Raw genomic sequence first — 17,765 nt, 5'->3', positions numbered from 1 at the left:
CGATTCGCAAATATTTTTACGTAAATATTATTTTGTGAAAGATTGTTTAAATCAATTTAGCAAGTGACTTCGTAAAGAAAGATCACATTTGTTCCTAATTGTTACATTGAATGATATATTCAGAAAGTATAATAGTCAATATTACTGATTATTACCTCTCTGACTTGTAATTGGAACCAAGACATAATATCGGAACGTTACGCAGCTGACAACTGTCAGTGTCAGTATTCCGTCCATGTGAACGTAGTTTGTTGATAAATACGTTTTTCCAACCTGTTTTACATTAAATAATAGTGAATTTTATCAGTGATGACGTAACTGAACATGTGATTAACCATCAAAGATATTATTTGTTAAAATATTCAATGAAATCCCGAAGGAAATATGCTCCAAAAAGTTGGTCAAAGAAAAGTTGATTCGCCGTAAGTTTTATATGTAATAACGAGTCCATTTCCTCGTCATAGACGCTTGTTCTGTTACAATATCCAATGACACAAAGTCTATACCGTTTTTGTGAACTGTCAAATCACCTCATACAATTAACGGCTGTAAGGCAACCAGGTAGGGTTTATTATTGCACTTTAATTACATATTAATGATTTCTAGCCCGTAAGATATATATTTGCTTTAACAATGGATAGATATTTATGCGGGTGAGAGTGTAATTTAGGTTTTTATATAGAATCAAATATTTTTAAGCGACCCGATCAGATATGTATGCGGATAAGGACCCTCCCACATCTACCGTCTTGCGATCGTAGCGTCGGGCCAACTGTATGGCCGCGCTGACGCGGCGTCTTTTTCCATACAGTTGGCCCGACGCTATACGCTCGCGAGACGCTAGAAAGAGAGACGATGTTTTTGCCGGTCACGGAGCATCACAAATTTTTGCCGGGAACATGTCGTCATATACTTATGGCCCCCTATAGAAAATCAGATATTTTTGCACGGCTGTTCATAGTCATTTATGCTGGTCACCAGCTGGTTTTCCATGAATATTTTGGCTAGTTGAGTGGAGAAGTGCCATTCAAAACAAGCGCTTTGTAAACAACGATGTATTTAGGTGATTTATAATTATTATTGTTTTCAACTTACGGTTACGTGTTCGCGGTATGCACAAAGTAAATCTTTAATGAAATTGAGTCATTTTTTTATATACACAATTAAATTTGAACCAGAAGCACTATACCTATACCCGCTCGCATTCCCCTTTTTTCTATTCTAAGTAAGAATCGATTAATACGTATCTGAATATGTATGAATAAATTAAATTGTAATTGTTTACATACAACCTGTGAAGTTTGGTTGACAAAATTTGACGTAGGTACTGTCATATATATTTTTAAAATGACGTACTGTTAATACCAGCGTAATGAAAATGTATTCCAATGAGTAAAACAAAACATGAAACTTTTTTCAATTTAACCGAACTAGAATGAAATCATTTATACTCATTCGGTTGTGTTCGTTATTTTCTTTAATAATGTGATATATTTTTATTTATTTTTTATGCACAAGCCATGCACCTTTAAATTTTAAATGAGATTGGATCTCCACCTGACATATTTGATTTACCCTATTTATTTTGAGCACAGTTTTACACTGGTATGGTTTTTCGTGTACGTACACCATTTTCTGTCAAAATATTTGTCAAATTTAATTGTCAACGCGGAGCGACCGGCGACACGTCTGCCTCCGATGAGCCGCTCACGGCATCTAATCGAAAGGAGAATTCTGACAGCAATGGCGAATGTATGGAAATTTTACGATACTTTAAATTTAAGGTAAAATTTCTTTGTTGCCTTTGAGAGGAAAAATATAAAAAACCTCAAAACTTCTAGTCCATTTATCTGGCTTTTAGAATCACTTAATGTTATAACTAAAGTATTGAATTTTTTTAACAAAGTTTACTAAACGGCGACATACGTTTTTCTCATTTTAGGTCAACTTTGCGTGTGTTTATTTATTATACTTTTAATAATTAGAGATTCTGAATAGTCAAAAGTTGTAGACACACTCTTTAAGATAATAACTCCATTTATTTTATTTCATTTAATTTAGAAATGTGAGCAGCATTTGTTAAACGCCGAATGCACTTTTCGAGGATTTCGTACGACCCCCTCTTAATATTAATCAAATATATGATCTGTATCTGTAAAAACTATAATAATAACCTATGCCAAATAATACTCCTGTTAGCCTATTCTAGTTTTAGGTATATTTTTCTTCTTTGCAATCATAATTAATAAATACATCAAATAAGGGACAGGAACTGAAGTCAAAAATCATGAGCCGAGCAACACCGATGAATGAAACATCGATATTGCCGGCAAAGGCAATCTTGGCTTGACTAGGCCTCGACCGTACGGGAAATTGATGTATTTGATGAATTGGCCGATCGATCGTCCGTGATGTTTCCTAAACATCGAGTGAAAACACCTTGACTTGTATTTATATATACAAATTTACTTGTACCTGTATTTCGATATGGAAAACCTACTAGCCATTCGTGAAATATACTTCAAAACGTAAATATTTTCTAATAATCTCTATGAATGAAAGTGTTTGATAGTCTCCGCGTATAAAAAAGAGATAATACTATTTTGTTATAGGCGATCTAAATGAGTTTGAATCACAGGTAAATTTCGAAATATTTAACAAGATTTATATTTTTCAATGTTTAAATTTTACCTAAGCAGGTAATCCGCTTGTTAGTACAGTACAGTCACCATCAAGAGTAACGGAAGAAACAACGGTAAAAGAAGGTACTTATCTGCCATCCTGTAATACTTTTCCAATTAGTGAAATGTCACTTCTGTCATATAGGCAGGATCGAGGTCAGTTGAGACAGAGGCCAGTTATGACAAAATTTTTAGGACCTTATTAACTATCAGCATGTTCGCCATAAAGCGCGTTTGCTAGCCTGAGACTTGAACTAAAAAAACTACACGCATCTGTGACGTTTAAATGTCCGTTGAACCTGAAGTGTAAAGTTTAAGATGGTTAATACTTTAGTCGCGTAGCATAAGCTACTTTTAATGCTGTACCTAAGGTCAGGTGGGGTAAAACTAACATACCTAGTTTATGTTACTCGTACCAAGAATAACATATTGAGAATTCCCTACAAGTGTTAGTTTCCCCCCGGTGTTTATATTCTTACCCAATCTTACCTTAGGTATTTCTTATATACATCGGAACCCGCGTGAGGTTTTTCCTTTGAAACTGCTGTTGATTTTGGAGGTTTACATTATTTATAATGTCTTTATACTTAATATTATACCAATTAGTAACCACATGAATGGCTCAGACAGCCGTTAGCGAATTGTTTAAGAATAGCGGTAATTACATAAATGCTAAATAATCCCTAGAACATGTTAGGTGTAACGAGCAGGCATTCTGAATATTAACTAGGGTGCTTATTAACGTAGGTACTTGTAATCATAACGACAGCGGTTTAAACGTATTAGTTAATCAATAAATGTAATATTATATAAAACTTTTTGACGTGAGTTACTAAATGAGGAGTGTCTTTTCAAAAGGACTTATTTATATAAGTCAACAAGGTTTATTTGTCTAGGAAGACATAGATAAAAATAGCATCTGTAAATAAATCTACTAAATATCTAAGTTTAATAAATAAATTCTTTAACCCTCGTCTCCATAAATTTATGTTTCGTTATGCGAAAGAAATGATGTCTGATTTTTCAAGAAACTTTCAGTTGGTATTTTATTTTATTCAGCAATAAGTACTTGAGATTTTTAATATCGTTCTTTGCTTCGTTTGCCGTTGTCGTGTCGACTACAGAGCAAAACCCATTTAATCTTAATACACGAAAAATCTTTTAAACGAAATACTACGTCAGTCATTTTTGGATAAAATTTGGACATTCATTATAGGCTGTTCGTTTTCGTTCGTTCAGTTTCAGCATTTCAGTAGAATGGAACACAAGCAGGTAGGATAAACAACCAGAACATCATTCTAAATTTAGAATGACGACCAAATGAAATGATGATGGTACAAATCTGATAGGCGTGGACTATTTTCCCGATGTACCAAGCAATCAAAGAGTAATTGATGGAAATAAACAAGAAAGATTTAGCTTAGTGTATATTTCATTAGATAAACTGAGTTTACCTTATGGCGCGCTGCACAAATTTCCATACAAAATGAGGCTACCAAAACATTTAGGTAACATCAAGTTTTCGAATGAATACAACTTTCAACTTTAAGGGGGCAGTATCTCTGCAGTTTACTCTAAAACCGTTCATAGACAGACAAAAATCCCTAGATGATAGGTATGTGATGACGTCACCATGGCCAGTTTCTCAGCAAAAATTATATAATTTTCATAAAGTTAGAGTGAAAAGCGGTATGTACCACAGTACTGATTGAAGATCGGGTGTAGTAACATCTGTCCCTTTCAGTATATGCTTCAAAGGTTATAAAAGGTTATACAATAGTATACTGCGTAGATCTTGCCTAGTACCCGCTCTACATTTTTTTCTGTCTATGGTTCAGACAATGACTCTTTGCTAGCACCAAGTTGAGGTGGGAATGAAAGAAAGAAAAGTTGAAAGAGTATTACCGGATGCGAGGCTGGAGAGCGAGCCCGCGGTGCTGCCGCCGCCCTCGTACGCGTAGTTGCGCAGGTCGTCGAATGGCGGCGCGTTGGGGTCGCTGTCGGCGCGCCGCTTGTGGTCCTCGATGAACATGCCCACGTTGGTCTCGCCGGGAAGCGGCACCGGCCCCACGCCCACGCCCACTCCCATGGGCCCCACGCCGAGCCCGACGCCCATTAGCGGATCTGTTCAAACATACAGTCATCAACTCTTATACCGGGTGAAACAAAATTGGTAATACAAAATAATATTTTCTGGATCTATTCATGATTACGATCAACTTTACTATGGGACTTATATCGAATTCGGCAAAAAAAATGTGTAAATTCTGGTATCGAGTTCATTAAGATGTATGCAAATTTGCAAGGAATTAGTATGGAGAAATGGGTACATAATAATGAATCATATCAAAAGTTGGGTTCATAATTTGTATGAAGATGTAGATTTTGAAGTGATGTTTTCGAAGATGGTCCCATAGTAAAAGTTGGCTGTAGTCATGAGTAGATCCAGAAAATATTATTTTGTTTCACCCGGTATGTATAACAATTCTTAGCCTTTAAGAACAATCACTGTACAATTATGTTTTTATTAATAAATTATTTGTATTTGTAATTTCAATCAAGTCATCAATGTCAGTCAATGTTGACAACCGGTCTGGCCTAGCGCGTAGTGACCCTGCCTGCTATGCCGCGGTCCTGGATTCGAATTCCGGTAAGGGCAATTATTTGTGTGATGAGCACAGATATTTGTTCCTGAGTCATGGATGTTTTCTATACATACATACATACAATCACGCCTGTGTCCCATAAAGGGGTAGGCAGAGCACATGAAACTACTAAAGCTTCAGTGCCACTCTTGGCAAGTAAGGGGTTGAAAGAAAACGAAACTGTGGCATTGCAGTGACAGGTTGCCAGCCTCTCGCCTACGCCACAATTTAACCCATATCCCATAGTCGCCTTCTACGACACCCACGGGAAGAAAGGGGGTGGTGAAATTCTTAACCCGTCACCACACAGTCACAGTCGTGTTTTCTATGTATATAAGTATTTGTATATTATATATATCGTTTCACAACACAAGCCATCTTGAGCTTACCGTGGGACTCAGTCAATCTGTGCCTATAATATTTATTTATTTAGGTATATTTAAAATTGCAAACGGGACTTAATCGCGTATTATTACGTTAAGACGCTATGGGAGCGAAATGCTAAAATGGAAAGGAGTCCCCTTTTCCATTTTGGGAATTTCAGTTAAATGTACTAGTATAACTAGATTTATCGAAAAAAAAGTCCATTAAGAACAACTCAGTTAAAATATATTGCGAAAAAATCTTTAAAATCGAGGTTCCGCTCTCGAGTGTTTCCTCCTTCAAAACTTATTTAAACGGAACGAAATTTGAGAATCTGAATAACAATGAAATAATCTGTGTCAGACCGTTTAGATTTTTTGGCTAATTGTTACCGATCTTGAGTATCACACCTTTTTTTGAGCCATATTGAAAAAGGCCGTTTTTAGAAATTTTTGATTGGCTCTAGCGTCTTTTAAAATAAACATAGCAAAAAAATCAAAACGGTTCGACACAGATAAAAATAATAATAATCTGTGTTGAAAAAATCATTGCTCTATCTTCAAAAACCGGGGAGGAAATAGTCGAGAGCGTTTGTATGGAGAATTGACCTGTATCGTATCGTCTTAAGTCTGCTCCGAGACCACGGGGACAATGCCGTCCTTAAAACGTATAAGTTTAAATCAATGTTTTGATACCTACATACTCGTACAGTATTTTACAAAGTATATAAGTACTCTAGTCTTATAAAGTGAAATCCATGACCACCAACTACCAATGGACTTGGTCGCATGTTCTTTAGTGTGTGATATCGACTCCAGTTTATAAGTAGGGTATAAAGTCGTTGAATGTTCGAAGACGAGTGGTTAAAAAAGAGGCTTTAGATTGGCAATGGCAAATGGGCAAGGTACAGAAGCAGAAGCACATAGTTTTAAATTAATTTGTAATTGTAATGTGGGTAGTTTTGCACATTGAAAAGTTTGACATATAACAATATAGTTTTTCTTGAAAAAGTTGTGTTTTATACGATTTGATCCGTTTCCATAGTTTCATTAGTTTTATAATTCATTATCAATTTGTAAAATAAAGTCTCTCCTCATAGTATTTCATCAGATAGTCTGATTGATTCGTAGGTCCTAATCTAATAAGTACCTATCTAAAACCATGAGCAAATTTAGAATCATTTCGTAAAAAAAATATTGAGCCGGCAGAGTTTCCCCAGGGGACTACTAACATACCTTTGGCATTTTTATTATTATATTTTAGAGTACGCTGTGTTTTATATCTATAATTCAGTAGGTCTATTAAATATAGCATAAAACATTTTTCGATCCAAAGTGATTTGGAATAGGTACCCTTATTTTGCTGTCTTACCTAAATATATTTTACATATTTCACAAGCTTTATTAATCACGTACAAATCAGTGCCTATCTTGCAAATAAAAATTACCGAATACCCTTGTGTAGTAGGTATACCTATACCTACTCTTAGAATTGAATAAGCCATGTGGTGTCCCCGATGAGCATATATCCGTTCCAATTTTCATAAAGAATGTAAGTACTAGAGATCTTCCTCGAAGGATAACCCTGACGGTTTTATTGTTATTGGCATTCATGCGTCGTTTTGATGGTAATGCAATACTAATATATTACTACATTATAGTCAGCAAAATAGTATTTCCTCGAAGATTAACATAATGCACACAAGTATAATCGAGGTTTTTTGGTTCATGTCAAAAAGTCATTTAAAGCGTCTTAAATTAATAAGTAACAATGTTATTTTTGCGCCTATTCAATTCATCAAATTACGAAACACGAATATAACACACAACTTAAATTTGTGTCTAAACAAAAATGCTATACATTTTATACAACACCACGGTTAAGGAAACCTTTTTTAAAGAAAGAAGATTTTTTTACTTTTCAGATCGGAATAAGTAAAAAGGGTTCGGCTGGCCGGCGAAGTAGGTTGTTTTGCGTACTTACTAGTAATAGGCAGTACCTTATATAACGGTTCTCTAGATGACTACCGTGAAATGCTTAGACCCTCTCAAGGTTCAGTTGTGGCTTTTATGCAAAGCTTGTTTATTCGCACTTGATAGGTCTCGTCTCTTGTGCGGGTGCGGAGCGGAGGTTTTCATTCTCGATAATTTTAAGGAAATGAAACGATCATTTTAAAAGGAGTGGCAGTAATGATCGACTGTAATAATATAAATATAGGTATACTTGTTATTTTCTGTTTGATAAATTAGGTTTTCTATCAAATTGCTGAAATAAATGTGTTGCGTTTTTGGGCAGATATATTCGTCGCAAACATTGCTAACAAAAAATACATATCCTACATGTATTTTTTGTATCACAATATGTTGTTATGTTTACTGTGTATATTATACACGGTGTTTCCGGTATCACTCAAAACCTCAGACACCCCAACTGATTTTTATTTTTTTAAACTCATCTAGAGTATTCATCTTTTAATCTGATCGTTACTTTTTTTTAAATTGATTTTTTAATTTTCTGTACAGCTCTACTTGACTTTTAGCTCTACACTCAATAAAATAATTGCTAACTACCATCATAAACCATAAGACTATTTATTTGTGTACGTTACTGCAACGACATAAGGTTTACCAATAGACAGCTAAGATGTCACTGTAAAACACTTTAAATCTTTGTCACAGTAAACTTCAAATTGGACAGGTAATCGCAGTAAGCAAATAAACTCAATATTCAAAATGACAAGGTTGTAATTAGGTACGAGTTCAATTTGTTATGACTTATGATAAACATTAAGATTAAACTGACAAACAACGTCAAACTAGTAGCGGAAAAAATAATCATCCAAGTAACCGGCCAGTATTAATACCCCTAAATACTGAAAAAAGGTAAACAACCTCTAGCAATGCGATATACACAATGTTGTATTACGAGTACAATAGAATGGGCACGTAAAAAATAACTAATAATACTAATTTAAATAAAAATATTACCCCCATCAAGATATAGCTCAATCGATTCTACTCCCGATTCTGAACAAAGTGTTTTCAGGTTTTTAGTGTTAAGTGAAACACGGTGTATATCTAGTAATTAAATATAATGAACAATGTATTAAATGACATCTCAGATGTAAATTAATTCAGATCATATACTTGTATTTATTATACGGGATTTTAGTCAGTCAATTCAGTAAATTCTACAATTACTTACTATTTAATTATGTAAATATGTACTAAAATTTTATTGAACGAATTACAGAGATCGGGACTGAGTACTATTGATTGTAATAAAAGAAATGTTTATTAGTACTAATAGTAGATGATCAAATCAAAAGCTTTAATTAATTAGCATTCAATTAGAAACCTCTCTTGAAACTCTGCATATGAGAAATCGCTCATGAGTATGAAGCGTAGTTCACACACTTGTTTTTAGATTTCCTATACGTACGGATCTTCATGAAAGATCTTTACCTCTTTATAAGATTAGAACTAGAACAAATGCCGCTGCTGCAACTGTTGTATGTAAGGAGTAGGTACAGCATGTGTTGTCAAAAAATCTTTGATTTTTTTTCAGGTAATGTGATTCGGCAGTGACAGCAGTCGGTCAGTGCGACATGACACGCTACGAAATTAAAGTTTAGATGAAAATAAATAAGGGCAATCAAAATGGTCGTAAGATACTTACATGGCAGTTTACTCGGCGCGTGATCGGGCAGCGGCCCGCCTATCGGTATCTGCAGGGGCGTGATGTCGAAGGCCGTCATGTCGTCCTCGCCGCCGCCTTCGTCGTCGTAGTTGATGATGTTCTCGCGAACGTCGTCGTCGGGGCCGGGGTACTTGATGTGCGCCTCACGCCGCCGGTTGTATACCACGAACACTAGCACCAGGACTGTCGGACGGGATTAAAGATTATAGAATTATCGCAGGTTGATCGAACAGTAACAGTGTCATATAACAACATATTCACAAGAGCTGGTATGAACGAAACGATGAGTGAGTGAGTATGAGTAGGTAAATTACGCAACACAATTGCGTAAAAGAGTAAGAATTTCCTCTTCACACATGTAATACATAACGTACGATGTTTTTCAGTATAGAATAGCCTTTTGAAGATTAGGACTTAGGCACATAAAATATCACTTCTCGCATTAGTGCGATAAAGTAGCACAATATGAAAAAAAATCACATTAACCAATAAAACAGTTGCTCCTCGAATTATGACTGTGTACTGTAAGTGTAGCGATACAGGTGCCTCTCACATAATCAAAAATCATTTGTGCCAGCTTTTGTGAAACGATCTGTAACGGATACCCAATTCGCATTAAGTGATTGCGTATAGAGGTTCATTAGAAAACCCACAGTAGCGCACGCGCTATGTACCAATATGTGCGTAAAAGGGGAAAACAAACGAATATTGTATAACCCTTTGTGCGAAATTAAATGTTATTTAAGAGTTTCATAAATGCGTATTGCGTAGTCGCGCGCCACATGGGGCATATTAAAATTACCTATAAATCTACTTAAACGTTAAAACCCTTAGAAAAAATGGCTGAGGTCGTTACAGTAACTTACTAATCGGTACGCATTGCAGTGAAATTCGATTCAAACTATAAAAGAATAGGAGGCACCGAAGAGGAATACTAAGTAGTTCAGTCTTAATTCAGATCTCGAAAAAGGTGAAATTAAAGAAAAGTGGCAAATGGTTCTGCAACTTCTTCTATTAGGTCCCCGTCGTCGTCTCATTACGGAGGTAACAATTAATATCGTCTGAGAATATAGTTATTAAGTTACCGAAGAGCGCTAAGTAAAAAAATATGTACCTAAAGTACAGTAAAGTCAATTTACTCTTGGAAAATATATTAAGTTGGAGGAACGCCAGTTTGTACAACAACATTTGTACAACAGAAGGTTTTTATACAGAAGGTAAAATGAAAATATATTTACAGAAGTAAAACAATAGACTTTAAGTTCTACTTTTGTATTGGACTAAAATTTGAACTAAGTACGCAGAGAAAGTTTCTGTTGTAGGTAGCTACAACAGAAACTTTCTCTGCGTAGTTTCACTAGCAAGATTAATTTGTTGACAAAATCGAAGAACAACAAGTTTCATTATAGATGGGATAGTTTCCCTGCGTAGATCCGGCCTCAAATTGAATATACCAACTTTAAAGTTGCTTGCAGTCTCAGTTTCTACGTTATTGTCATAAAAGTAATATCACAAATTTCAACTGGTCATATATTTCCATGACAAATTTGCAGATATAACCATTAAGCTTTTCGTTCTTATCTTTAGAGTGCTTTTATATTTACGACAGTACTGGTTATAATCGGTTAAAATCGACCATTAAATGATATCATTATAATATCGGAAAGGAGTTTAGTTGTCTCAATTTTCCTAGGACATTAAACAAATGATCGGTCCCGTGATATTAATTTTCCAATAATGTATTTAGGACAGTAGCTCAACGAAGCTCCTGCCTTTCTTTTAAATTTACGGTTCATTTACTTATTATTTGGTTCAGTTAACTGTAATTTTGTACTTTACAAAGTTTAAATGAAATATTAATTATAAATAAATTGAAAGGAGATTTTTCTCGAATTTGGTAATTACATGATGGTGTCGTCAGTATTTTTAGTAGACTGGGCTTTAAAAGAATTTAACGATGCTAATTTTCAAAGTTTTGTAAATGTACCAACAGCCATATTTTCTTTTTCATTTAATGAAAACTATCTAATTACTATGTAACTAACGAATATACTGATGAAGATGATGTTAAAACTAAAATAAACAGCGAGTATACTTAAAACTGTCTAGATTTTTTGTAATGTAAGTTAGGCTTATTTTCAAAATATCTAGATAATTTCATTAAGTTCCTGTTTTGTTCGTGTAAACAGCATTGCCAAAATATAAATAATTGTAATTTTATTCAAACATTTGCATAGATGGCAGACGCGATAGTATAACCATTTCTTACACTGTTCTTTATAAAGCAGATTCTCTCCGCTCATACTCTCCACAATGAGCATTTTTTTAGTCGAACTTAACAGGAACTTTGAACAATATAAAAGCATGCATACTAATGAATGAATCTTACCCAAAAGCACAAACAAACAGACAATGATAGCTATAATGAAATCTCTGGAGGGCGTGATGAATCCAGAGGCGAGGAGTTCTAGTTCGCAGTCGTGGCCAGTGTAGCCGAGCGCGCAGCGGCAGTCGTAGCGGCGCGCCGGCTCGCGGTCCACGCACGTGCCGCCGTTCAGGCACGGGTTCGACGCCAGGCACTCATCCACGTTCACGCAGCCGCTGCCCGCGCGCGTCGACCCGCCGGGACACCTACACATCTAGCGCGTTACCGACCCGCACCCGCACCCGCGGCGCGCACTGAGCTCCGCTCCGACCGACATGCACTACTCTAAATCGCTAATACGACAACTATATGTACACAAATACGTGATATAATGGAAATGATAGTGCGAATATGGAAGTGCGATGGGAGTCTGCTAGTGGGACACGACACGGTGGTGCTCACTCATTATAATGAGAAGGCAGACGAGGATGGCCGCCAGCGCGCCCATGCTGAGCTTGAGCGTGCGGCCCTCCTGGATGAGCTCGCAGTTCTCGCCCCAGAACCCTTCGGGGCAGAGGCAGCGGTAGAAGGGCTCGCGGTTCACGCAAGACCCTCCGTTGCGGCACGGGAAGTAGAGACACTCGTTCTTGTCTACGCAACCCTTCCCGTCGCTCGACAATACCAAACCTTCACCGCAACTACACACCACATATACGATATAGTCAATACAATATAGGTATTTAATCGATAAACATAAAATATACTCGCTACATTGCGATTTTTTACGTATATTATATTTGATAAACAAAGTGTAATGTAATAACTCATAAACCGCGTGTATCTTATAAAACAAAACAAAAAATATAAGTACAATATATGTTGTTACATACGAACGAAGATGTAAATGAATATTTAGAATGCAAATGTGAAAACTCAGTAGGTAGGGCAGATAAAGTTAATTATTTTGGGGCGAAACTCAGTGCGCGCAAAAGGTAAAGAAAATACGGTTGGAAAAAATAAAAACAATATAAGTGTTGATATCAGAGTACTTAAGTGGGTATCGTCCATCCAGTGGCTCCAACATAATTCGGATTGTATTTTTTAAATTAATCTATCGATTTGTATAATAAGTAATCCAGAACATTCACGTTATAGTGTGCATAGTGTCTAATGAAGGTACCACTGAATGATCGCTTACGTCTTTAACAGAGTACGAAGTAAAGTACTTCCTACATGATCCTGTAGTCTGAGACACATCCAAGTTGGAAAACTTTCTTTGAAATAAGCTTTGTTTATATTTTTTGTGACATTTAAATGTAAATTAGTATTGACTGTATTGAGTGAATAATAAGTTAAAACAATGGTATGATATAGGTACTTACGTGCATTCATACTCGTTCCACAAGTCGACGCACACGAATGGTTCATTACAGTGTACATTGATGCAGGGGCTGTTGGAGGGGCAGTTCCGGTCGAGATTCCTTGCCATGGTCGCCTGACCCCATTGCGTTCCGTTCATTGCCGGTGGCAAGGGCAAATGCTTGCCCTCCAATCTGATATCGTCCAAGCAACCTTTTTGGAAATCAGCGTACACCTCAAACGTTCTAACTCCTGTATATTCCGCTTTACCTCCTGCATAAACACCCTCTTGCTTATCTACAAGGAGCCATTGGTGCCCTTCAAACGTAAAAGTCTCGTTATATCTTCTCCCTTCGCCGCCGTCTATTTCTAAAGTGGCCGCACTTCCATAGCGGCTCACCCGGGCAATGTGCCATTGTCCATCGTCAACAGCAACAGAGTTGAGCCATACATCTCTTTCTTCAGTTCGTAGTGAGTTAAGGTTATATCGGAAATGTAGGCGAGCCTCTTTTACTTCAAGAATACCGTATTCGCGATTATGTTGGTCACTGACCCTAAACAGCTCACCATGAGGTTCCCGGGTTCTAAAACGCAATTGGATTTGTGTACTGAATCGATCCGGTTCAAAACTGAGAGCAAATTTCACATAGCTCTGAGGTCGGAAACTGGTAGGCGTGGTAGGCAAATTACAAGACGGTCCTGTCCAGCCTGGTTGACATTGACATCTGGCTTCTGAAAAGCTGCCGACACAAGTTCCGTGTTCCCAGCACCTCGAAGTAGTATCGGCTTGATTACAAATTTCTTCTGTCTGTGGGCACCCCGCGACCGAGTTTCTGCTTAGGCCGGGATGAGACAAGTCGTATAATCTACTATTGTGAATCAAATTTCGGATACATCCGTCAAATCCTTTACCGATGGGCATGTATTGCCAATGATAGTGAGTTGGATCGAAATGGTCCATGTATAAACCACCGATTTGTAGCGGTCCATTGACATTTAAGTACTCATTAAATGGTGGTATAGTTCCACTCGCTTGGCATGAGGAATCATCGAATTCTGGGGGTGTACCATCTTCCATCTCTTGAATATCGGCCGATTTGCAGTAATCCACAATCATTCGTACGTTTTCCGTATCCCAGAAAATGTCAATTCGATGCCATTCACCATCGTCCAAAGTTTTCTTTGTTTTAACTCTAAGTTCTAAAGTACCAGAGCCGAAATCAATCAAAAGTCTTGGATTTCCTCTTTCTAATTCCACGGATATGAAGTCGGATACCATGATTTCATCCAGCTCAGGAGGAACGATAGGTCCATTATACAATAATACTCCTTCTGATTTCCGCGTGATGAACTCGAAACTAAGATGGGAGCTGTCACACATTTCTAAAGCAGGATACCAAGCCCAGCCAGTTCCTCGGAAGCTCCTAGAAGTTTGTTGACAACGTGGTCCTGTATATCCAGGCGGACACGAACAAGTGAGGCCGTACTTTCCTTCAATACACCTTCCACCATTATAACAAGGCGAATTTCGGCACGTTTCGGCCTGGGTGAAGTTTCTAGCACCACATGTGCATTCAGCAATTACGTCTACTCTAACGCCGACTAAAGCAGTCTTATTAGCGTTAACCATGTATGGCAAATTACTAATATCCAAAACGTTAGTACATGATCCTTCACACATTTGATTTTCATAGAGGCACTCGTCAATGCCCACCATCGTAATGTTTATACCTACATATCTTTCGATTTCTTCCCTATGCATGAGCACAATGCCGTTCAGTCGGATAGGTTTGTAATAATGAGCTCCATGTGCTGAGAATCGGATATCAGTGACAGGAGGATGTTTCTTTCTAAGTTGAACACTAAAAACGTCGATGTTATCACGTTCCGTGTTGAGCAAATCTGCTAATTTATCTTTGAATACGTCCATTTTACTTCGTGAAACGCTTAATGTCTTGTAATTCCAGATTCTGACAAAGTCCTCATCGGTTATTCCAGATATTCTTATTGAACCCGAATTCATTATAGCATCATGTGATATTTCTTTGACAAATACTGTTACATTAGCCGGTACATCCGTTTGTGTATGTTTTCTGTCGTACACCTTAAATTGCAAATTATATATTCCTTCTCTTGTTTTATGCTTCATTTGGATCATTCCTGTTTCTTCATTCAACGTGAAATTGGGATGTTCTGTGCTCTCCCAGAAAATTTCTTGTCCGGCAAATCCCAATCGTCTAGATCATAGACATATACTCGACCGATTTCCGTATCAGGTGCTTGTCCTTGGTAATTATAAACAGTAATATCTTTTGCACCAGGCTGCATCTTGTTATCGTTTACATCACCGATAACAATTGTAAGTGTACTTGTTCCAGACATGGCTGGGTTTCCGTGGTCTTTAATAATAATGGGAACAAGATACTCTTTTTGTTGTTCTCTATCAAAGGAGCGCAGAGATGAAATGATTGCCATACCATCACCGTTTGCGCCCTTTTGATCTTGTTCAACCTTGAAAGACGCTCTTATTATGTCATCTGCACTAGGGTCCAGTCTGAATTGGAAAGGTGGACCATTACTTTTCGATCTATCATCATCATCGGTGGCCAAAATTTCTGCAACTTTCTTAGGCGTTATGTGCTCTGTAAGTACTGGCCTGTAATCTTTTAAGAAAGTAGGTGCGTTATCGTTTATGTCTTGCACGATTACTGTTAATGTGGCAGTTGCTGTTCTAGGCGGGACACCGTCATCTATGGCCAAAATTTTAACTTGATGACGTGGCGTATCTTCTCTATCCAAGGACCTTTGTATACTAACTGTTCCTTCTTGGTTTATAGAGAACTGTCGCTTCCGATCTGAAGATCTATCAATAGCATATGAAACTTTACTTTTTCCACCTTGGTCAGGGTCAGTAGCTTTGAATGTTTCTAAACTCTTACCAACTTCAGCATTTTCATATACAGATACTTCTATGTTAGCTCTTTCAAACTGGGGTTTATTGTCATTAATATCTCTTAGTTTAACTACTACCCAAGAATATGCTACATGGTATTTATCGTTGTCATTATCTTCACCTTTATCATTAACTTGAATCCTAAATCTAAAACCATTGCTTTGCAACTGGTCTTCGTAATCCAAAGGCTGTACTATTTTTAATGATCCAGTACCATCATTGTTTCTAACCATAGTGAACTTATCAGCTCCATAGCCACTGTTTTCAATAACTTTATATTGAAACTTATTTGTCTCATCTTCATCATGAACGGTTACAGTCAGAATGGGCATTTCGGGAAGATTTGTTCCATCAGTTTCATCCACTTCTGTAAACCACTCGTCTTTAGTAAACTGCGGTGGCATATCGTTGATATCTTTAACTCGTATAGAGGCTGTACCCGTGCCCTTTAACCCCCCTCCATCTGATGCTACTATTTGTATAGAATAATCTGGAGTCCTTTCACGGTCCAAACAACATACCGCAGTTTTAATTACACCTGTTTCAGGCTCGATTTCGAAAATGGGTGATCCTGTTTCTTCCTCGATCACATTTTTTTCAATGGAGTACCATAGCTTGGCATTATTACTTTCGGCTGGATCATCATAATCTATCGCTGTCATTGTCATAACAACCATACCAGCTGTGCCATTTTCCGTAACGTTGCCAAAATATACCCCTTGAGGGAAAATAGGTGCATTATCATTAATGTCTTTAAGATTGACTTGAACATCAGCGTAACCTACGAGTCCTTCGCCTCCTTCATCTTGAGCAAAAACTGTAAATCTCCATTGTGGCCTTCCATTTGGTTGATCTCGATCTAACGGCTGTAAACAAAAAGGTGTACTATAGTATAGAAAATGTCTCATCTTATTACAACTTGCCATGACGTTTCTACAATCTACAAGTATTTTCGGCATTTCTTAATAATATTGATCATTCTACTCGTATACTAGCAAAATAAATAGATCTTTTAATGAAATATCTGTGTCAGATATTTGTATATGACTCGAACATGAGGCTATAAAATAACCTATGATTGTAATGTGCATGCAAAGCACGTGCCGACCTACTGTTCAGTTATCACGAGTCCGTGCTTTCCCGTCGAAAATATTGTTCACATAACTCTTTCAGTTAATATTTTTATGCAGGAGGAAAAATATAAGAAACTTACTTTTAGAACAAATATTTCTCCTGTTGTCCTATTGATGTCAAACTTGCTGTTTGCTGGATTGTCGGGATCGATACCTTGGCCGGTAAGGAAATAGACGATGTTTTGCTGTCGATCCTTATCGCCGTCAGTGGCCGTTACCTATTATAAAAATACTAACGTTAAAAATGTTCAGGAATGTATATGGAATGGTAAAATGCCCTTCAAGTTCAAAACAGAGGCTTGTTCCGTTTAACAGATACCTACTTTTTTATACCAATGTAACCATTAAATTGGCCAATGACGTTCGTTAACTGCGAAATATCATTGTTGACTATTAAATTGGTCGTAAATTATCAAAATAATGGGCGTTTTTCCATGTCTTGGATCTTTTCCATGCATTAAAAATGTACATAAGTTGTAAACATATCAACTAGCTGGCTGAATCGAGATAATTATAGTTAATAACAGCAATATATAGATACACTATTACAATTAAAATAGAAGCGAC

General features: G+C 37.0%; 1 protein-coding gene across 1 annotated transcript in view; it reads right to left on the bottom strand.

The window, feature by feature from the left end:
• The window catches only part of LOC125227121 (neural-cadherin-like), a 147,198-nt gene that overhangs the window by 28,066 nt on the left and 101,367 nt on the right, over nt 1-17,765 (bottom strand). Inside the window, 6 exon segments of the mRNA XM_048131339.1 lie at nt 4,587-4,805; nt 9,368-9,571; nt 12,216-12,451; nt 13,136-15,323; nt 15,326-16,931; nt 17,279-17,416. Coding sequence (XP_047987296.1) covers nt 4,587-4,805; nt 9,368-9,571; nt 12,216-12,451; nt 13,136-15,323; nt 15,326-16,931; nt 17,279-17,416 — 4,591 coding nt within the window.

Source organism: Leguminivora glycinivorella, chromosome 6 (genome assembly GCF_023078275.1).
Source record: "Leguminivora glycinivorella isolate SPB_JAAS2020 chromosome 6, LegGlyc_1.1, whole genome shotgun sequence".
Lineage (NCBI taxonomy): Eukaryota > Metazoa > Arthropoda > Insecta > Lepidoptera > Tortricidae > Leguminivora > Leguminivora glycinivorella.
Note: the sequence above shows the minus strand (reverse complement) of the source record. Positions and strands in the feature narration are given on the sequence as shown.